Here is a 23,332-nt window from a genome sequence, read left to right as displayed (position 1 = left end):
ATCAGTGGGGAGTTTCTATTCCCTTTTTCTAAGCTGCATATCATCAGCTGACAGTTTGGTTACTTCTGCTTCTCTCAAACAACTGAGGCTACATAAACTGGTTTTAGTTTTGTTTAAAGAGTAAATAACCAGGTTCAAATAAACCAAGTACACAGTTTATTGTGAAAATTGCTTCATAAAATTTCTGCTGTATTCAGGTCTGTCTTTCTTTTTTCTTTTTTTTTTTTTTTGTTCTTCTATACAGGCGATACGGATTGTGGTTTCGATTGCGGAAGTTAATAATCTGGTTGCTGGGAGTGTACATAGCCATTCCATTTCTAGTAAAACTTTGCCCTGCTATTCAGGCAAAACTGGTCTTCCTAAACTTTGGTAAGTGACTCAGTCTACTGGGTGGGTGAGGGGTGAAGGGGAATAATGTCTTTATCTTTCATTTGTCTGCCTTGACTTTCACCCTGCATGTGTACAGCTTGTGAAGGATATGAGCTTTCACAGGCTGTAAGTTCTTCAAACTGTGACTTGGAAAGCATTTTCTGAAGCCAACTTTTAGATGAAAGGGTCTCCTTCAGGAAAACGGTGCGATATGTTGAGTGCATTTTTCTGAAGGGTTCAACAAAGTTGCATGAATAGACAGCAAGTAAGTGAAATTAAATCCGGTGAATTGCTTTCCAGGCAGCAACTCTTCACCTGAAAACATTTTAGGAGAATATTCTGGTTGGGACAGAAGAGGCCTGTTCATGTAGTCAGATTGTCTGCTTAGCCTTTGCACTTGGTCAAGCAGCAGTACAGTGGGTCTGGTGAGCTGGCTCAGCTCCCAGGTCGCCCAGGGAGGCCTGAGCGTTCACAGGATGGAAAATGATGGAGCATCGCTGTATGAGGGATACTTCTTTGTGATCCAAATTTGTCTTTAAACCTCACTTGTGTTTTGTAATGAAGTTTCGAAAAATATCTTCCTTTGATTGCAGAAGCTAGAAGGACCAACTATGGATATGTTGCTTTTATATAACTTCTGTCATTTGGTTGCATGCTCTGTATATTCTAACACTTTGGATCATGGTCACTGTGAAGTGTGCACATGTGTGGGCCAGCTCTTGTGCCTTGATTGTCAGAACTGACAGCTGGATAAAGTGAATAATGCAGGTTACTTCCATTTTCATCACCTTGCTTTTTCAGTGATGATATTAATTTGCCCTTGCAGAGTTTTGTAGGTCTCCCTGAAGTTCCTACCTCTATTAATTCCCACATGACCAAAATAATTGTTCTGTAACAATTTCTTGCACTAGGACTTGCACTAATATCACTGTACCATTGTTCCTACTGCTTTATATAATGGCAGTTGGATTTTACTTGTGACAGTACTCCCATGAGAAACTATTTGCCTGAATACAAAGTGCATTCTAACACAGTTATTAGAAGTACATTGGCATGTTTGAGTAGTTCTTCTCCACTGGAGAGTGACCTTCAGAGAAATGGTGTAGGGTTTGCCCTGTCACATTGTTTTTTAACCTTCTGAGTATAAATCACTACTCTTCAGCCATCTTTTTCTCCTCCTTTTGTGTAGTTTGGGATTTGCTTCCAAAACAGTAGCACAGAGCTTCAGCAGAAAGTGATTCCATTTGTTTCTCGAGATAGCTAAAGATGAATCGATAGCTGTGCTCCCACTGTTAGTAGCCGAACCAATGTCTGGATTTGTTCTTGTGGACAGACTTTTATTCCAGATTATGAGATACATAAGCATATGGGTAGAGATCTCAAGGTGTCTCCACTGGAAGTTTTCAGAAAACTGAGGTTTCTAGAAACATAAATACAGACTAGATCAGATTTAGCATATCAGTATGATTAACAAATCATGCAATTTTGATCATGTGATGTGTTGCAAGTGATATCAAATATCTCTGAAACATGTCACTAAAACCCTTGATGTGCAAGGTCTCCATATGATGTATGCCTATATGATGATGATGTTTGTGTGTGTAGAATAGGTGGACCATCCCAGTGATAAATGCTATACATAAAAATTGCCTGTATTTTTCTTTTGCTTTGAGGTAGATGCTTACCTGGCCCCAATCACTAACATTGGTGTGTTCTTGTTCGTATCTTTGTAATAGAAAATCTGGTAAGAAAGTCGTAACAGATTGGGCAAATGGGAAAATCAAGGCACGGAGGAGTTGAATAATTTTCCCAGAACACTGCTGTAAGTGATTTGTGTGTCTGTCCAGACCTTGACTGCAGAACTTACTGCCCTCTTGGAGGATGCACCACCCTTGTGAGAGCGTTGCCGAGTTCTGTGGTGACAGTGCAGTGACCCAACTGTCTCTGGTGGTGTGCATGCTTTGTCTGGGACTCTTTCACATGCTTTTGCGTAAGAGCAAACAATTGCACAGGTATAGATTTGCAGTCTAAGGGGCCAGATTTGTCAGGTTAACATCAGCTGTTGTCTGCCTTGGCTTTCATGTTTCTGGAATTTTTAGTGATTTTTTTTTTTTTTTTTTTAAGGCTAAGTGAAGTGACATTTGACTGCTTCTTTGTGTTTCAATAGCGCAAAACTTCAATAGCACAAAAACTTCAGTATGTTAATTGTTATGCCACTAGATTTCAAGGAGACAGATTTCCTGGTTCTGCTGGAGTGGAGCTTAAATTTATGGGAAAATCCTAAATCACTGGGAGAAGAGAGCCCTTAAAACTGCTCAGTGTTGTCTGTAGATCTCTATAGTGTCTCTCTTGGTATTGGGTGTGTCAGAGGCTGCCTAGAAAGGCCATACAGCATTGGTGATGGAAAAGGAAGTGTTTAGACTGAGCACATCCCCCCATTTAGCACATCACACAGTGTCTATAAGATGTAGCTTGTGAACCAAGCAATGGAAAACAAAGTGCTGAAAATGTTTGATGCTTGACTTTCCTGATGCTCGTGTTTGAATTGTTGAATATAACAAGCAACAAACAACGTGTATTGTATAAGTTGGGGAACATAAAACATTTGAAAGAGTGAATTGAGGTGTAATGATTTTGTTTTCAGGCATCTTCCTTAAGAGATGAAGTTTCCGGCCTAACATTATCTCTTTTAAAGGCTGCAGTGTCTAGGAGATATGGCAATTATTTAATAGTCTTTGGAGAGTGGGCTAGCGAACTGGATATCCTCCTCAAAGGCTCAAGAGGACAGTGTTTAACACAATTTATCTTACTCTTGCAGGATGAGAGCAATGTGGTGTCTGCTACTATAATGCAGTATCTCCTTTAGAGTGTTGTATTGTAGGGACTGAAACCACATGTCATCCTGAAACATGTTACAGCTCTGGGATGCTCCCTTTATCACAGGAAGTTTGTCCCATCAGTAACTTCTGTTACAGCTACAATGCAAACAGTAAGAGTTTTAGGTGATTGCCAAATCACCTAACCCACCCCATTGACGCAGCAGGAGCAACTATCTTGTCTGGGAGATTTACAAAGCAAACTGGGCAGAGGTGGTTAAATGTGTGTCACAGGAAGCTTTGTCTGTCATCCCCCACCTCTTAATTTTAGCCTGCTTCATGTTTTTTTTGATTATTTGTGTCTTCGTACCTTGCTCACTTTGGTGTTCGTTTTTAGTCACAGCTGTAGCCAGTTCATCCTTTCACACACAAAAAAAATAAGGTCTTCCCAGCACAATGGAGTGGTTTGTACAACTCTCCAGTGACTTGGTAAAGCAATTTTAAAAGAAAATAAAGGGAAAAAGTAAAAGGTTTCATGTTCTGTGTGTTTTTTTCTTTTTCTTTTTTGTATTTCAGTGAGGGTCCCGTATTTCATTGACTTGAAAAGACCACAGGATCAAGGTTTAAACCACACCTGTAATTATTACCTGCAGCCAGAGGAGGATGTAACCATTGGAGTCTGGTAAGGAAGCCTGTTCTGCGTAGTATGTGCTGTGCATCTTTATCCTTCTTCCTGTTCTCAGTGTTGCCTATCCAGTATTTTTGCTGTGCATGTCACAACCATTGCCTGCTCTGGTTTGTGGATGCTTGTGCTTTCCTCTACCAAGTGACCGAGTTCGTGTTGAAAAATATGCAAATCTCTGGAGCTTGTCTGGACTCAGATCAGTAATGCATGAAACACAATTGGACAACCTGTGCATTCAGAGAAACTTCATAATTTGGAATCGTAAAGGTTACAAGTCTGCATTGCTACAGATCATGCCTCCATATCAGATGAGACCCAAGGAGTTAGAAGTTTTGTCATTCAACTGCTGTTGATATTTTGTTTTGCAAAATAAATGTGGGGGAAGATAGGAAAACAGAATCAAAGTGTTCAGAGTAGGAGGAAGAATATTCTGTGTGTAAAACATATGTAAGGTTTGGAGAGTGGGTGAGAACAGAACACACAGTTTACTCTTAATGAAACAAGTGGCAGTGTCAGATCTCACTTATCATTCCTTCCTCACGAAGGTTTTCTGGTCCCAGGCAAGGGCAATTCATTTTAGCTCTTTGTTATCCAGGATCAGCTCAAATGACTGGTTTTCTGCCTAAAAAGGTCTGTTTTCAGTACTTTCCATATTATTACACCAGCTCAAACCAGCTTCTGCATCTGTTTTTCATGATGACTTTCTGTTGTGTCTCAACACCAGAAGTTTCAAAGCCACAGAAAAGTTCCTGCTATCTTTGAAGAAAAAGAAGTGCATGCAGTTTGAATATATATATATATGCAAGTGCAGTAAACACCTGAAAAAAAGGCTAGACACCATGCCAGGTGTGGAGGAAAAGGGTCTGTTCTTTAATACAGCCAGTGATGTTAGATCTGTAAGCTGTAGGATTTGGAGTTTTCAGTTATGTGTGTGCAACTTGTATGTGTCCACTAATGCAGTAGAGATTTTCTCTTTGCTTGAGGGTGTATGACCTTTTGAATGGGACAGTGATATCCTGCTACATAAAGATGGTTCCTTGCCTTCAAATGAATTTTGGTGAAAGACATGTTTAGAAGCTGGAAGTTCAGTCTTACCAGGGCTGGTAAATAATGGTTTGTATCTTCACTTGGACAACTAAAATTCTGACTGCTAAGCTATTGAAAAAGTCTTGAGATTTTTATTTTGTTTACCTTACAAGTGTACTGTGTATCTTTACTAAAGCAGAACTTCCAGCTTGTGGTGGCAATTCAGAGTCTATGTCATTTGTCTTGATACTTATGAGATAGGTTTTCACGAAGTTTGTAGCCTTGCTTTAATGCAGGTGTAAGGTCCTGTGTTCGGTATGCTTCTGAAACAAAGTCCTTAGCCTACTTTGTTCATAAGCTTGCAAAAGTCTTGAGACAGGACAGTTGGAAAAGTTGAGTCCTACAGTTACTGGGGCTTTTTTCCTCCTCAAGGACTCAGTCTGCTGTCTGTGTGTGTGCAAGTAGACTTTTTACATTGTTTCCCCCTGTGTTAGTTTGTCCTCTGAGCTTTACATCTTGGAGGAAGGTGTGGTAGATGGAGTTTGTTTTTCTTCCAAGGAGAAGGACATGTGAGTACTTAAGTTACTTCTGACAGCTGTAAGCTAGCCTGGTTGTAGGCATGTACTTGCTTTCAGTGCTTGTCTTCTAGAGTAATTATCCAATTTAAATGCCTATGTTCTCTTTGGTCTGTCATTCAACTCTTCCCATTCCAAAAGTGCTGAATTTTTTCTAATAGCTGCCCAGCTATATTATTTATATTAGCTGTGAGTTAAAAATTCCTGGCTCTTCCAGATTGTAGCTTTTCCAGCTAAAATGTTATACCTTCAAGAAACTGGTGTCTGAAAATAAAATATGTGATCTTCTCATCAGACCCTGAGCCCTTCTTTTTCCTCAGATTGGCTATGGAGTCAGATATGCCTCTTACTCTCTGAACACTCTTCTGACTATTCTGAACATCTGCTGACCTAGCTGTGAATCTTGTTTATGGTGTATAAGTATGTTAATCGAAGTAATTAAGTCCCATAAAAGCTGAGGAATTGAGATTTTTTTTCTCCAGAACAGTGGGAAGTTCAGTAATTGTGCTTTGGGTTTGCCTGTGAAGTTTCATGCCTTGCACAGCCCTGAGTTTTGAAGGCAATAGTGATGGAGGTAAAAATATCAAAATAACCTAGCCACTGTATTTTAAATTTGGCCATTTGTCAGCTAATTGTGACAGTTTTATGAAGAGTGCATGTGAGGTGTGTAATCCTGAGTTAATGAATTGATCAAAAAACCTCAAAATTCAAGTGGCAGACACTGACTAGCAACAGGACAATGCATTTTTTCCTTCTGTATACAGGCACACAGTCCCTGCAGCCCTATGGAAGAATGCCCGAGGGAAAGACCAGTTGTGGTTTGAAGATGCTTTGGGTTCCAGCCATCCTGTAATCCTTTACTTGCATGGCAATGCAGGAACAAGGTGAGGCACAAAACGGAGATGGCTTTGTTTCATGCTTGGCTTGTCACAGCTTCAACACATTCATGAGAAAGACAGGGACAAACATTTTAGTAGGGCTTGTAGCGGTAGGACAAGGGATAATGGTTTTAAAGTAAAAGAGGGTAGGTTTAGACTAGATACAAGGAAGAAGTTTTTTGCAATGAGGGTGATGAAACACTGGAACAGATTACCCAGAGAGGTCGTAGATGCCCCATCCCTGGAAACATTCAAGGTCAGGCTGGACAGGGCTCTGACCAACCTGATCTCTTTGAAGGTGTCCCTGATCATTGCAGGGTTGTTGGACTAGATGACCTTTAAAGATCCCTTCCAACCCAAACTATTCTATGATTAAAACCAAAATAAAATCTAAAAGCAGTTTGGTACTTCTCCTTCCTTTTAAAAGGAAAGCATGTTTTAAGAAGTTGTGTATCTCCATTTATTGAATGTAGGAATAGATTTATTGCAGTTATCAGAGATATCTGGTATTGTAGTTTACCATGTGTCCTCTGCTAGAAACCAGGAGGCTGTGGTTTCAGATAGGGAGAAGTACTTCTTTTCAGTATAGTGGTCTCTGAATCAAGACATGGGGTAGTATTAATGCTTCTGTATATGTGATTTCCATGCATTAAGTAAACTTTCCAGTTCCTTTAGTGAGCTTATTTTAGTAGTTAACACATTCTGAGGAAGGAAAATCAGAAAGAAAGAGGAAAGTAATGTGCTGGTTTTGTTTCATTATTGCATATGTACAGGACATTTGTCAGAAACAGGAGCATTTCTAAAATTTGTAATTTTATAGTGGACCATGTGTATCAGCTAACGTAGTAGGTTGGTTCTCTATACTTTGTTGCTGGATGCTAAAAATGACTAGCACAGTGTGAAACCTCCTGGAGGTTTCTCAGAATCATGTTTTTACTGTCACATCTCTGCATGATACAGTCCTTTAGTTCATTTATTAGAGCATAGTCTTTTTCCTTACTAATATGCATCTTACAAAGAGTAATGCCAGTGGATGTTCTTTTGAAACTGATGTCTGCTCGTAGATACTCTATAAGAGCAGAAACATTGCAAAAATACAAGTTCCATGATGTAAAGCAAAGAAACTGTTCTAAGTGTGCTGGTAGTGAAGGTTCACTAGCCTTTACATTTCAGGAACATTGCCCTTTTTCACCCAAATTCTTGTCTTAGCGGTGTTCTTTTTTGGTAGAAGGGCATGGTGTGGGAAATGCATACTGTGAGCCAGGAAATGCATGAGCAGATGGGTTTTTGGAAACTGACCCCATCATCTTGTGCTGATGTATTACAAGGTTTAATCAAATTGTTGCATTATTTTTCAAATACTGCTTTGCTTGTTTTCTTGCCTTTATTGAGTGTAGCAAATGATACTAATGGAAGCTATTCTGCAGCTTAATGGTGGTAATTTGGGACCAGTATCTCTATATGCTTATTGATTAGATTTACTTCTTGGGTCCCCCAGGTGCTTCTGAGATAAAGTACTGAGCTATGGATCAATTAGATATTTCACATTTCACTTTACTGTGTGTGTTGGAGAAGCTGGAGGTGTATTGGCATTGCCATTTCAGCTTTAATATGTATTGCTTTATGTTTCTACACTGCATGTTCAGACTCTTGTCAAAGGGCTGTTTTATTGATGCAGGCTGCATTAACCATAAGTAAAAAACTGCCTTGGCTTTCTGGTTCCCTCGAGTGGTCTGAAGCTGAGGCAAAAATGTTGCACTTACTTGATCCTCTCCTAGAAAAAATTCCTCTGTTGTGCTTTGAGGAATGCATGAAAAGGCACCGATGTGTGCATGTCAAGGGTGACTTTTCAAGCAAGTATATCATCATCTTCTTCAGATTTGTATGATTCAGAATGACTTACAAGCAACTCCTTGTGTTTTGCCCTGAGTGGTTTTGTCTGCATTAGGTATTTTGTAGTACAGTTGGAGCTGACAGCTTTTGGCTCACAAGTGCGTGTGTTCTTAGAGGGAGGTCTGGTAAGTGGCATTTTGCTTTAGAGGCTGCACTGACCAAACCAGTCATGGTGTGAATGTTTAGATTTTTCATGAGTGCAGGAGTATATCTCCTATCAATACTAGACTAAAGTTTGGGTGTGGATTAGCCATGTCATGTTCTGGATATATTTTAAAGCACGTAATGGCACATTTACTCTCCATTTTTATTGTCTAGATTTCAATTTATGAAAAAAACATTAAAGCAGATTCTTCCCCTGGACTTACTTGCAGTGTTCAACTCTGGTTTTCTCTGTTCAGTCTTTTGCACATGTCCTTTCTGTCCCTGTGCTTGGAGCCAGGTGAGAAAATCCAAGGGCCAGCTGCTTGGGTTAACCTGGTGAGTTCTGTTGAGAGCCTCACCCCTTGTTAGAGCAGGGGTTACTGGCTGGGGCAGCACTGGTGGCAGGAGCACAGGGTCTGCAAAGCCAACAGGGACAGGCTGTTTTGGATGTATTACAGGCTTTGGAAAAGGCAGACAGGAGAGTAGGTTGAAAAGTTTGTCTTTAGCTGCTGTGAGAAGAGATGTATAGGGAGAAGTTAGCTTCAAAACTATGTCCTGCATAGCTCAGCAAAGCCTTGCTGTCTCCTAGAAGCCTGTGACAAAGCAGTTATGGTGTTTGTTTGGCATGTTTGTGTTAAACTGGAAGCCTGAGGCAATTGGGAAAGTCTGTTTCTGGAAGCTTAAATGTTCACATGTGATGTGGTTTTTTTTTTGTTTTGTTTCTGTTTCGGTGTTTTATTTCTCCTCCTCTTCTCTTCATGAATCACTTTTGCCAGAGGAGGGGATCACCGCGTGGAGCTTTACAAGGTAAGTGGCTGCATGTGTTGTCCAAGCAGTTGCATTAACACATCAGATGTGCACAGACTTGAGAAGACTGCTCATTACAGCCCACTGCCAACAGGCAGATAGCTTAGTCTCCTCTAAATATGAAGCATGTATGGAAAAAGGGTTCTGTAAGCCTTGAGCACACTTCCCCATATTAAAAGTTATTTGAAAGGTCTTTTATTTGCTGTTGTTAACTGTCAGCTCCAAGTGAGCTAACCAGTTTTTTTGCCAGGAATACTTTCACAACACAGTTTATGGGGAAAAATTGAGAGTTTTATTTAATCACAGCTGTAATTTGATTGATTATACTAGTATACTAATTTGAGGTACCATTTAAGAGTATTCTTTCATATGTTACCGGTCTCTATATACTGACTGTCACAGAATAGAAAGAATATTTTCGGTTGGAAGGGGCCTGCAATGATCATCTACCCCAACTGTCTGACTACTTCAGGGCTGACCAAAAGTTAAAGCACGTTAAGGGCATTGTCTGAATGCCTCTTAAACACTGACAGGCTTGGGACATGGACCACCTCTCTAGGAAGCCTGTTCCAGTGTTTGACCACCTTCTCAGAAAAGAAATGCTGCCTAATGTCCAGTCTAAACCTCCCCTGGCACAGCTTTGAACCATTCCTGTGCGTCCTGTCACTGGATCCCAGGGAGAAGAGATCAGCACCTCACTCTCCACTTTCCCTCCTCAGGAAGCTGCAGAGAGCAATTGAGGTCACTCCTCGGCCTCCCTTTCTCCAAACTAGACAAACCTAAAGTCTTTAGCTGCTCCACACAGGACATCACTTCCAGCCCTTTCACCAGCTTTGTCACCCTGTGTGTGAGCTGGCACAGGCAGGGTGCAGGAACAACCACAAAACCATGGATGAAATGCAAAGAGTAAATTTTGTTACCTCACCAACTGGGGGATCCCTGAAGCAGCCCAGGCAGAGGCACACAAGCGGGAACGCAGGCACCATGGAGCTTGGTCCATGCTAGAGGATCACTGAACTTGCTGTTTTCACCTGTATTTCAGGGGTTGGCGCAGGCATAATTTATCACTGTGCTGTGATCTTTCCCACAGCAGGGCAGGAATCTCAGGTGTGTTCTAAGTCTATCACAGGCCTATGTTATTTAAACACAGATGTTCTACTTGTCCAACACACAAGGCAAAACAACAATTAGTATGATACATGTGTTTTTTGACACCCCAGCTGCAAGTCACTGGAACGTGTTTATGATCCTCCTTTGCCAATCTTTCGTTACTTCCCCACACCCTCCTCTGGATGCATTTGAGTACCCTCACACCCTTCTCAAATTGTGGGGCCCAGAACTGCACACAGTACTCAAGGTGAAGCTGCATCAACACTAAATACAGTGGGATAATCCCGTCTTTTGACCGGCTGGTTATGCTGTGTTTGATGCACCCCAGGATGTGGTTTGCCCTCTTGGATGCCAGGGCACAACTGCAGACTCATATTGATCCTGCTGCCAACGAGCACCCCCGCATCCCTTTCTGCAGGGCTGCTCTCCAGCCACTCCTCCCAATTTATACTTATGCCCAGTGTTACTCTGTCCTAGGTGCAGAATCCAGTATTTTTACTTGTTAAGTTTCATCCCATTAATCATTGCCCAATGCTCCAATCTATCTAGCAACTCTGCTGTCCTTTTTTCTTATTATGTTGAAAATTTTAAACTCAACCATTTCATGATCACTGTGGCCCAGACAGCCACCTATCTACAATCACGTCTCCCACAAGTCCTTCTCTATTCACAAATAGCAGGTTGTAATGGTTTAGCCCCTGCCGGGGTCTGAGACCACGTGGCCGCTACCCCTCCCCCACAAAGGGAGTGAAATACAAAGCCCCAAGACTGAAATAAGGAAAGGTTTAATACAACAGTGCAATAGCAACACAACAAACAACAACAATAACAGTAATAGTGATAGCAATGAACAGAGCAAAATAGCTACCAATATAGCAGTGAGAGGAGTAGATGTACAAAACCACGCGCACCGTGCTCCCGCGCCAGGAAAGATGTGACTCGCCAGGATGTGATGGCCGCATGGTATCTGAATAACCCGGCTAGAGCTCCCCCCCACTGCTGGGGAAACTTAACCCTATCCTGGGTAAACCAGGACACAGGTCTAGGGCGTCATCTTTCTTAGTTGGCTCACTGAGTACTTGTGACAAGAAGTTATCTTCTCCTAATTGTCTATAGAATAGCTCATCAGTGCTTACATCCTGGCTAGGGCATCGGTAGTAGACAACCACTACAACATCTCTTTTGTTTTCCATTCCCCTAATCCTCACCCAGAGGCTCTCAACCACATCATCTCTAACTGTACGGGTTGTGCAATCAAACCCCTCCCTTACATGCAGTGTGACACCTCCACCTCACCTGCTCTGCCTCTCCCTCCTGAACAGCCTGTAGCCTTCCATCCCAGCACTCCAGGTGTGGGACTTGTTCTACCAAGTCTCACTAACCAATGATATCATAGTTCTGGGAACTAACCAGTGCTTCCAGTTCATCCTGTTTGTTTCTCATACTGTGGTGATGTACAAGCATTTCAGATAGGCCTCTGAGCCTTCCGTGCTCCCAGGAGCAGTGTAAATGTTCCTGCTAGTATTGCCACCCTCAGGCGATGCCATACCAGCTCTTGGCGTGAGACTGCAATCCTCTTGGTATCCTCTTCTCACATCGATTCTAGTTTAAAGCTCTGTCAATCAGTCCCACCAGTTTACACCCAAAGACACGTTTTCCCCATCTGGACAGGTGGATCCCCTCAGGCCCCAGCATATCTTGTGTCTTGAAGGCTCTTCCATAGTTTAAAAGCCCAAAATTTTGGCAGAGGCACCAGTCCTGGAGCCACGTATTGATATCCTGGGTTTGCCTGTTTCTTCCGAAGTCTCCCACTGTTACAGGGTGGGCTGAGGAAAACACTACCTGTGCTCCTGAATTTTTTCCTGAAACCTCTTTTGATTGACCTCAGACTTTATGTTGCAACATCATTAGTGAAAGAGCAGGAATGGATAGTAGTCTGAAGTTGTACTAAGGTTGTCTTCACTCTTGTGGTGACATCCCTAATTTGGGCCCCAGGGAGGCAGCAAACTTCCCCAAAAAGAGGGTCTGGTCTGCAAATGGGTGCTTCTGTTCTGCACAGGAGGGAATTGCCAATGACCATAATTTGCCATTGTTTCTTCTCGGCACTGGTCTTAATGCAGGTTTTGTTGTGAGGATGCCGTACATCACCAACTGCTGAGAGATTATACGTGGACTGAGGCCAGCTCAGATTCCTCACACCCTTCAAACTTTTGAAGGTGACATTTGATCTTTTAAATGCCAGAATGTTGGGCCGAGTAACTATAAACCTCCCTATTGGTGACAAAGCTAGTGTTTGCCTATTCACAGACCAATTCATTGCAATGAAACATTTTCAAGGTTTGCCAGTGCAGGACTTATCGCTTGTCAGGCAGGCAGGTTCAGCCTGGGTTTCCCCCTTTTCCATGGCACAGTGCATTTGTATGAGTGGTGCCATCTTAAGTGCTGAAGATTTTGTACAAAACCCAATTAATTTCCCAGACATAGCACTATGGTGTGTTATATGAGGGCAGGCTACTTCAGCTGTTTTGGGTCTTTTGCCTAACGACTTTCTCAGTCATTTATTTTATTAAACTCTCTCAGCTGAAATTCCCACGCACATTTCTTGGTCTCCTATCGTGTGTTTCTAAAAGAGCCATAATTATTTTTGCTGGCTTATTTCAGAGGGGTCTGAGTTTGTGTTTTTCCTATGGATTTAGCTATCATTCCCTTCTCTTTATAGTTTGTGTCAGAGTGTTGGCACTCATAAAGCTTTATTGCAGTGCAGCTTCTTATGCAAGATCCCCTGCTGCAAAGTCAGATCACTTAGAAAATGCTTTGGCAACCCCAAGGAGGCAGGTGATTTTTCTTTTCCTTTAAGAAAAAAGGATGAACTGAGTTGCAGAACGTTGTCTGAGGACGTTTTTGTGTACGGTGATCTATCTGGTTATTTTTCTGGGAACCAACCTATGCTGCAGTGCATTTTGTGCTGGCCAAGACAGGCAGAGGAGTTGTTTTGTATTTTGACTGAGCAAGAGTAGCAGTGCTTCAAAATACTTAAAGACTTTGTGTGCCTCTGTGTGTGCACACATACGGAGACACAGTTTACCAAAACCCAAGGTTTCTCTTCCTGGGTCTGATATTCTTTTGCTTCTGAGAACATAGACAAGTTGCTTGGTTTGTCTTTTTCAGTCGGTTAATGACATGCAAACACACCTATGGGCTTACCAGAACCACGCCAGATGCTCCAGGTTCATGCTTGTTCCAGCAGAATGAAACAGGCTGGATTGCTGTCCTTTTTGCTGGTGCTGCTAGTAGGCTGGAAGGAGCAGGGAAAACCCTCTAGAGGACACTCAAAGGGGAAATAATAACTTTAAGAGGTCTCTGTCCTTTCTGAGCAATTGATTCATGGGAGCAGGTTTTTTCAGCAGCAGCACTGAAAATTGAGACTATCACTGCTGCACAGTCTGTGAGCAGCAGGTGTCCAAAATCGTTCTTGCCTGAATCAATGTGTGTTTCTAAGACAGTAACCAGAAGTTGGAGGAGCAGCAGCAGAGCAGTAACCAGATACAAACTCGTTTTGAGGGACATGGTTTCCTCTAGTCTGGACAAGTGTCCAGATATCACAGTTATCAATGTATTCAGAGCCACTGTGTTATTCATGTTGTTCAAATTATTCATGCTTAAATAATGCAACTCAACACCTTTTAAAATTTACAAGAATCCTGTTCTCTTAGCTACCTTGGCTGGCAATGACAGACTACCACAAGCTCCTTCTGCAAATTGTACTTGTATGTTGAGGCTTCGGCCGTGAAGCATTTAGTTGTTACTGCACTGATGTGCTGGGATAGTGGTGGAGAGATGATGCAGAGGGTTTTTTGCCCACTGCATGAGGTTACCCAACTTTTATAGCAGCACATGAAAACAATACAGTATTGTTATAGGGGCATAAGTAATTACTATAAACAAAACATGGCATTGTTACACTAAACATCCTGTTAAGGGTCAGAGGAAATGCCTGTTATCTGCAAGGCAAATTGAAATCTTACTGGCTTCATCTGAGACTTTCTGAACTAATTCTAAGGGGAAAAACAAGAAAGAAAAATACTCTTAAAAAAAAAAAAAACAACCAGAAGTCACTGTTAGTGCAGGGCATAGGATTGGGATGCTCCCAGCATTGTTGGCTTCAGGCAGGGATGTTACAGCTCATCATCAGCTGTCTGTCCATCACCAGGAGGAGCTGGATGTTGATGGATGGTGGAGGTTCTTCCTTCTTTTGTGTATCCAGTGTGATAGGCTGTAGTTTGGCCTTGTTTTGCATGTCTGCTTTCCTCTTGGAAAGTGGGTGTTTGGGTGCTGCAGCTGCCCAGTGCCAGGGTAGGAAGGAAGGTGCATGGGCAGCAGAGCCATGCTCTAAAGCAGGGGGTGCTATTAGTGTGGGGCCCTGCATTGTGAAGGTTGAGGTGGGCACCTTACAGCTCTGGCAGCTGCAATGGTGGTAGTGACAATTTCTGCTGCTTTTCCTGCTTGATCCCATTCCTCAGCCTCACTTTTTTTCCTTGGAAGAGAAAGGCACCTCTAAAGTGTATGAGCCAGGCAGTGCCCATGGTTGGCGCCTGGCAGGTCCTTGGAGGAATGAGTCCCTGCACGTGGTTCACCTTTAAGATGAGTGAGTGCAGGACTGGGAGGCTCCATCAACTTCTTCCTTTGGTAAAACATGAGATGACCTTCATCATCTTTTCCCTAGGTCTTTGTCCTTGCTTTCTGCTAGGGAGAGGAGAACTGGGCACACTGGCTTGTGCTGGGCTGTGAGGAGGCAGGTCTTGGTGGTCAGGGGTCCTGAGCATGGCCTGCCTAGGTCTAGGTGAGCATGGACGTTGCTACTGCCTGTGCCTGGGGGTGTCTTGAGGGCATCCTCATTGCTTATTGCTGTGAGAGGGCTGATGCATTTCACAGCTGACCAGGACAAAAGCCAGACAGACTAATGCTGCAGCATCTCCTGTTCTCTGCCAGGTGAATTTGTTTTGTGTAGCTTCACAGGTCCTGGCTCCCAGTGACAAGAGGAGAATCTGGCTGGGCGTGCATCATGCCATTCCTGTCCCTCTTCAGGAGACTTAACAATCTTTCCAGGCACAACAAGCTATCTTGGGTGCTTCCCTTGCTGCTTTTGGCTGTGCTGAGTGGCAGGATTTGCGGGGGTAGGGCTGTGCTGGAGGGGTTCAGACTCAGATTGGGGTTAAGGAAAGCTGGAGGCCACTCTGTGGGGGTCTTTGACAGGTAGGAGGTGCAGGTGGTGCCTGGTACAGGTCAGACCGATGGTCTGAGAAGGTAGGTGCAGGGGGAGAACCAGGTGCTGAAGGGCTGTTTGAAGGAAAACAAACAGGGGGAGAAGGTGAATATTCAGGTGGAAGAAGGCAGAGCTGCCATGGGAACAGTGACCCCGGGGTGAACAGCGATGGTCTCCTGTTGCAAGGGCTAAGCTCCCAGAGAGAGGTGTGTACCCAGCTCCAATAGCAAAGGTGCAAAGCATAAATGAGCATAAACATAAAAGAAACCTAGGATGGAGATCAGAAAGAAAAAATATTTGAATTGAAAACATTATCAGATAATTATTTATCAGTAATTAAGCAGATAGAAGTTGAAGGACTAGTTGAATAATGAAGTTTCTAGTGGAACTGGGGTACAGTTGGCTTTAAAATGAAACATTAGCTCTGTGTGCATGATTGCAATGGATGTGTTAGAGAATGGTAAAAATCTGGTTTTAAATGTAACAGCTGCTAATTAAAATAAAAGTGCATCTATTTGTTGTTGAGGAGGGATGCTGCCAATACAGCCAACACAACAAATGTGTATAGAAGATAGGTAAGCTGTCAACAGGTTAAATAATTTTTAATGGCCTGGAAAAGGCTAGATTGTATGTGATATCTTAGCAGTAAAATCACATTGTAAAGCTGAAAATCAAACTTTGCAAGAAGGAACTTTGTGTTCTGCATGTCCAGTCAGGGGCTCCAACAACCAGGCCTGGTATGACAGCAGAGACCTGGGAGATGGGAACACAGAGGGCATTGCAGAGGAGCGCAGGTATATGCATGCCTGGAACAGGGCACAGGCTGACCCCAGAGACCCCTGGGCTGTGTACAGCCTGCAGAGGTGCAGACGTGGGAGCTGGGCAAAAATTGATTTAGAGGTGACAAAGAGAATGTGCCCAGTGTATGCTGAACACACCCCGTAAAGTAATTTGGAATGTAACATGGAATCACAGACCAGTGAAGAGAACGAAACATCCAGTGCATGTCTGAAATGTATGAAAATTAGCCCCAAATGGTCCTAGAGGGAAGTAGGAGAAACCATCACCATCATAGTCCTCCCAGCAAAGGAGTTAAGTCGCCAGCTTACCTGAACACCCCTCTTTTCTATGTTGTCATCTTCTTCTCTTTTTTCTGTAATAACGAGAATCAAACTAGTAACAGTAATTGTTTAGGCTGTTAAGATTTCAATTACACTAGAAATAAAGTGTTGGTTTCACACAGGAGATGATTTCCTTCTGTCCATTAGAAGGTTTAGAGTATACTGTAATACTAAGACTGCTTTTTTAAATCATGTATCATATATAGACCACGACAGCAACAACATTTCAATCTTTTTGTGAGTTTTTATTAATTTATCTACCACAGCGCTGTTACGTTCATATTGCGTTACCAGCAATGGTAGCTTGGAATGCTAGCATTGTTTTTACCAAGGCACTTTTTCCGATCAAGTTGATCTAACATTGGGTGGTTTTACTTGCTTTTAACAGACTTTGTTATGATTACCATTGGTTGTAATATAGATCTTCGTGATAGAGCAATTGCATGTTTTGGTTGCATTCATTTAAGTCTTCTGAAACAGGATCCTATATATTATGCTAACATTTATGCCAGTTTGAATAATATAAGTGAAGCAGTTGTACTGTTTCACAGGAAAACTGGAAAGTGTTTGTAGGGTAAATGGTCATAGGATATTTGCAGACCTTAAAGGCAAAGCTGATACAGGGAGAATCAACATCTAAGCCTGATACAAAGTCCAGGAAACAAATGGAGTAAAACCACCGGGCTGAGATGATTAGTGTTTGAAAAGCTCTGTGCCTGCTACACAGAAAAGCTGTAAGTTGTTGCTTTATTGTGTCAGGCTGATAATGTTATAAATTAGATCCCTGCACCTTGGCCTGAGGCAAGAGAACGGCTGCTGTGCAAGTCTCTGTGATGGGTTTCTGCATGTTTCTCTGCCCTCCAGGTTCTCAGCTCCCTTGGGTACCACGTGGTCACGTTTGATTATCGAGGTATGTGGGCTTCTTTTATTATGAAACACTTTTAGATGTCTCTTTCTGTAGAAGCAACAAAGAAGTTACTTTCTTCTGGATCTCAGGGGGCTGGTCTTTCATAAATGCTTGCTGCCAGCTAATTAGATGTGGTTATTGCTTCTTTTTAGTTCATGGGTATCCAAAGAACTTTCAGAAATTTCTTTCCAGTGCCTTCCTGTGTAGCACTGCTTCCTGATGTCCAGCTTGGTGGACTCTGGCTCCTATCTGTTCTCATGCACAGGGCTTGTTGGTTTGGGAGCTAAGGAGCAGAGGGTGACCCAGGCAAATATGCTGTCACAGCATCCAGTTAAGACATCCTCTAGGTGCACATCTGGAAACTAGTAAGTTTGCCTAGATGTAGTCTTTTGGATATGTTCTAATTGACTTCCCTGAGGTCACGCAGGGAACTGAACTTGCACTTCGTTTAAAAAGCTGATAGGTAAGATAAGACATAGAGTAAATGATTTGCTAACAATTGGTAAGGTCCTTGCCAGAAGCTGTGACCATTTTGCAACTCTGTGCCACCAGCAGTCAAGCATCTGCTGCTCGTTTTTTCCCTTAGTATTTAAGCCATGACTGCAGTGTAATGCCACTGGAGATACAGGAAAGAAATTAATCTGTTGCATTTTTATCAGGAAGACATCTGCGAGAGATCTATTTGTAGGAGCTTACCCTGTTTTTCAGTCCTGCTGGCAGCTGCTTCTCTGACTGCTTATTAGGTGTCAGAAGGGATGTGGGATGCTTGCCGCTTAGCATAAGATGTGTAGACATGCTGTGATAGTGATACAGCCAGAACAATCAGGAGGGTGGAAAATTGCTTGAGGGCATTGATCGAACAGCATGGACAAACTGATGTTGTGAAATGTGCTTGGTTTTGACCCTAAGCATCCAGTTCTTATGCTGTTAGACTCCACTTACAAATTGGTGACATGCATGCAAAAGCAGTTAAGGTTTGGGAGCTGAGCTGTTGCAGATGGGTAGGTGCAAGAACACAGTGTGGCAGTGTTTGAGATCCAGGTCTTGGTTTTGTTGTTGACTAAATTCACAAAACCTCCTTGGCAGCCAGCAATTACCTTGTTTAAATGACTGCTGATGAATTGGGGCTTTCAGCCCCAAATTGTAGAGGTGCACAGTGAAATAAACAGAAACTGTCTGTGTCCCAGGACCCTTTGCAGTTGCAGATGGGCTACATGGGAAGAGCTGACTGGCTTTGCTGACCAGTTTGTGTGATTATCAGAAGGACTACTTGTGTTTCAGGCTGGGGCGATTCAATAGGCAGCCCATCAGAGCGGGGAATGACCTACGACGCCCTTCATGTCTTCGACTGGATAAAAGCAAGAAGTGGAGAAAACCCTGTCTATATATGGGGACACTCCTTGGGCACAGGGTAAGCATCTAATCTCAGTGGGATTTAGCAGCTTCTGAAGAACATTAAACACTGACCTTGGATGAAGGTGCTGTTTGCCGTAATCCCCAGGCTGGCTTGGCTTGGAGTCTGTGTCGTAATTGCTGCAGAGTAGCTTCCCCCGTGCACTCTATGGAGTGAGAAGGGCTGCAGGGAATGACTATGCAGGAATTGATCTTAAACCTTCATTGGCCAGAGGGTTACACTGGAAAAAAGACACTTACAGTAATATAATGCAGATCGACCAAGGGGAGAGAAAGTGGGACTGCAGTCTTCTCTTCCTGTGGTGAACCTGTGTCTGTAGGTCCTTCAGAGCAGAACATTAGGCTTCTCTGATAACTCTGAAAGAGTATCTCAGCCCAGCTGCACGTGCATGTGACTTGCCCTCACAAAACGTTTTCTTCCTGTCCTGGGAAACATGCCGTGTGTAATCAGTACTCATGCAGATGCCTGTGTGACTACACTGCTGGCCATCTGTGACATTTACATGGTCATGCCAGACATAGGGAAGTTCAAAGTGTCAAGTGCTTTTGCCTGAATGATTTTAACTTTCCTTTCCTGCTTCCTCCCTTTCCATTGCTATCTGGAAGCGGGTCGTGTTCAGCAGGCAGCATGTGCTCTTAACCCCTTGATTAGCAGAGGGCAAACACAAGTTACTTTTGAGTTGAGCTGTGTGCAGATTGAACTGTTTGAGACCACAGCAGCTTGTCTTGCTGTCTGTCAAATGTGTTGCTGGGACAGGGAGGTATTTCAGGATAGCACCTCTTCACTACTGTGATACTAAACATCCTGCTTTGTTTGAGAGAAGGCAAAGGCTTTTCGTTTGGCTCTTCCTCTAAATTTTATCCATGTTTGGGATCCCTTTCTGGGTCAGAGCATGTTTGTGACATTTCCCACTCCACTGCAATCTGAGTGGTCTGGGTCTGTGGTCCCCAGCTGAGTTCCCTGGTGACCATAGCCAGCCTGGAGTTTGAGGTTTTTGAAATATGCTGTGCTTGTGAAGGATTCAGCAACTGTGGAAATATCCCTGTCCCATTAGGGAGATGCACGGGAGAGACCTTGCTGCTTTCTGACCCAGCTATGGAAACTCCTTGCAGTGTCACACTGGGACCCTGCATTCCAGCTGCCTGGAATACAGCACCCCTCTGCCCATACCCCTGCATTCCCCTCTTTCTTGCTCAGCCCTTGTCTAGGGCTAAGAGACTGTGTCACACAGCTGCAGATATACTGGGAGCCTGAGAGCCACCTTAAAGGAGGTCCTTCCAAGTGGCTACATGGTGTGCTGCTTCCTTGGACCTGTTCACTTACCTAAATGCAAGCACCTGGTGCCGTTTGAGACAGTTGGAAGACCTGTGGGAACCCAAGTCAGTGTGGGCTGGCTGCCCAGACCTCAGACAGTGTGAGGGGTTGATGTTATGGCAGTGGAGTTGTACCTCTGCCACCTACTACCACTAGAGCCTGGTGCTTTGCAGAGGGCCTGTGCCAGATTAAGCGCTCGTTGTTCTTCTTTCCAGGGTCGCAACAAATCTAGTGAGGCGCCTTTGCGAGAGAGGTAAGTCTGGTGGGTGGATGCTCTTCCCACCCAGCCTGGGTCTTGCTGGTGTCCCAGATTTCCGCATATGTTTGCTGTTGTGATGAGGCTGTCCTTGGTGCATCGTGGTGGCAGCTGCTCTTACAAGGCAGACCCTGACCTAGCTGGCTATCTGCACCCCTGCATTTCAGCACATTGCCTTCGGCTTTTCAGAAACGCCACCGGATGCCCTGATACTGGAATCTCCATTCACCAACATACGGGAGGAGGCACGAAGTCACCCATTTTCTGTGGCAAGTACACAGTGGTGCTCTCACTAGTGGTGTGTAATTGTATGCTTAGAAATTAACCTTCAGAGATGATGTATCTGAGCTAACTGCATGACTTGTGGGGCAGTAGTGATATTTATGTGTCGGGGTAAAGAGCTGCACTTAGGACGGATCCTGGGAGTGCTAGTACTATAAGGAGTACCAGAGCCATGTGTGGAGCCTGCTTAATGAAAACAGAAACTGGCATCAGAATGGGCAGTAAACGTAGAGGGGGAAGATACACTCTGTTCTCAGCAGTGGACAGCCTGTTCTTCTTGTGTTGTAGCTTCTCTGTTGCAGGAGGCTACTTTGTGGGCTGTGAGAAAAGCCATGGCAAAGTTGGGCTTTTCTTGATCATTACCCTGTCTGTGTGGCTCCTTTGCACTTGTGTTGTTTCCCTGGTGAGTTCACTCTGATGCAGCCATCTCTTCCATCCAGCATGGCTGCGAGTTGGCTCTGAACTGAGCAGACACCCAGACTGGCTGTTGGATGCGGCTGGGCTGCTGAGGTGACCTGGGATAAAGTTCTCTTGCCAGCAGCAGCATGATACTTAGAGACCTTGACCATACAAGCACCCAAAGAGCCTGCTCCTGAGCAGGCTGATAAGATGGCCCTGAAACAGGAGAGGAAAAATGATGCACGGACCATCTCACTGCAGAGGGTGCAGCCAGGGGATGTTACTGGGATGGCAGTGGCCTGCCCTTTTAATGCTGTTTGTATAACTGTCCTGCTAGTGCCTGCCACTAATGCAAATTTTTTCTCTCAGATATACAGATACTTCCCTGGGTTTGACTGGTTCTTCCTTGACCCCATCACAACAAGTGGAATTAAATTTGCAAATGATGAGAAGTGAGTTCCCTCTTTGCTGGGTTTTCAGCTGTGGGTGCAGTGAGCCATGGCAAGCATCAGGGAGGATAGACATTAGACTGCACTCTCTGCTTTTTTTTGTTGTTGTTGTTGAAGCATTCCTGAAAGGATTTCAGTTACTCTTGCAGCCCTGAGTGCAACACAGCTTTGCACTGTGGAGGTCTTTTGATTGTTCTTAATAAGGACAGATGCAACAGAGAGGACAGAACTGCTCAGGGATATGCTGATTTGGTCCATGTGATTTATGCTTTTCAAGTGTATGTTACATGTTAAACAGTAGCATTGGGACATTGAAGGTTTGGGAAGATTTCTCTGCTGTGCATTTGCATAAGACACCCTCTGTGTAATAACATTACCTCTTTTCACTGAGCCTTTCATTCAAGAGCCTGAGCATTTGTGAGTTTGGTTTTCAGTACTGAAACCAAACTAGAGCTTGGGGGGATGATGCTTTGCAGTGGGGTGAGCCACTTTTCTCTGGTCTAAGCAGCAAATAGCTTTTACAAAGATGCCTTTCACTAGTAAATTTTCTATAGATCAGATGAATGGTGCCCAGATAATAGTGTTTTCAAGATCTGAACTGCAGTTAATGACCCACAGGACATGCTTGTCATTGCAGTTTCCTTGAAAATCCAAGTGTGTTGGTGTTAGAGTGGTGGGATTGATCTGAGCCTTTGTGACATTGTTGTCTCTTTTACAGTGTGAAATACATTTCCTGTTCCCTGCTCATCCTTCACGCTGAGGATGACCCGGTGGTACCATTTCATCTGGGAAAGAAGGTACACATGGGGCTCTGCAAACTGATCTGGTGGGAGGAACTGGTGTGGATAGAACAACATCCCAGCCAGGCAGAGTCAGCAACAGGAAAGTGTATGTAGAAGTGCATAGCCTGAAGGGACTACAGATTCTGTGGTGTTGGAGGGGGCAAATCAGTAGTGAAATGGAGTTAGAGATAGCAAAGCTGGTCAAGCCGGGGCCCATAACTCACCCCTGAGATGGGTGCTGGTTTGGCAGGGGTAGCTGGTTTGGAGTGACACGTGTCCCTCACCTGCCTCCCCTTGGACTCAGCTTTACAACATTGCTGCAACGTCACGGAGTTTCCGAGACTACAAGGTGCAGTTTGTTCCATTCCACACAGACCTTGGCTACCGGCACAAGTACATCTACAGGAGTCCAGAGCTACCTCGAATACTGCGGTAACAGCCCAGCTAACTGGGGTCTTCTGGGGCTTGGGGCCGGGGCTTGGGGCTTTGGGGCACACTGTGACATGCGCCCAGGAGCGAGAGAGATGTGTAACAGGCACCTGTATTGGGCAGCTCTTCTGAAAACCCCTTTGGTCTCCAGAGTGGGTGAGATACTGGGGCTGGTTTAGCACAATCAGAGCTCTCCAACTCCCTGCAAAGCAGGTTTTTGGGAAGGGCAGCCACAGAAAGGGGAGCACTTCTCTCTGGCTCATCTCTGCTGTGAGCTGGATGCTCTGGAGGAGTTTTTTTGCAGAGCAGTTACTTCTGCCTGCATCTTCTAGTGGAAGCCACTGATGGGTGAGAGCAAAGCTTAGTGCTGTTCTCTGGAGCTGCAAGTGTTCGAGCCCTAGTATTTGCCAGGG

At 43.9% G+C, this 23,332-nt stretch overlaps 1 protein-coding gene across 1 annotated transcript in view; it reads left to right on the top strand.

The window, feature by feature from the left end:
- Nucleotides 1-23,332, top strand: part of ABHD12 (abhydrolase domain containing 12, lysophospholipase) — a 46,476-nt gene that overhangs the window by 21,099 nt on the left and 2,045 nt on the right. Inside the window, exons 2-12 of the mRNA XM_074817460.1 lie at nt 245-369; nt 3,762-3,867; nt 6,236-6,355; nt 9,163-9,193; nt 17,552-17,597; nt 18,876-19,005; nt 20,538-20,575; nt 20,768-20,847; nt 21,629-21,711; nt 22,427-22,505; nt 22,795-22,922. Coding sequence (XP_074673561.1) covers nt 245-369; nt 3,762-3,867; nt 6,236-6,355; nt 9,163-9,193; nt 17,552-17,597; nt 18,876-19,005; nt 20,538-20,575; nt 20,768-20,847; nt 21,629-21,711; nt 22,427-22,505; nt 22,795-22,922 — 966 coding nt within the window. The remainder of the gene's footprint in view (nt 1-244; nt 370-3,761; nt 3,868-6,235; nt 6,356-9,162; nt 9,194-17,551; nt 17,598-18,875; nt 19,006-20,537; nt 20,576-20,767; nt 20,848-21,628; nt 21,712-22,426; nt 22,506-22,794; nt 22,923-23,332) is intronic.

Source organism: Strix aluco, chromosome 3 (genome assembly GCF_031877795.1).
Source record: "Strix aluco isolate bStrAlu1 chromosome 3, bStrAlu1.hap1, whole genome shotgun sequence".
In the NCBI taxonomy this organism is placed as follows: domain Eukaryota; kingdom Metazoa; phylum Chordata; class Aves; order Strigiformes; family Strigidae; genus Strix; species Strix aluco.
This window is presented reverse-complemented; position numbering and strand designations above follow the sequence as displayed.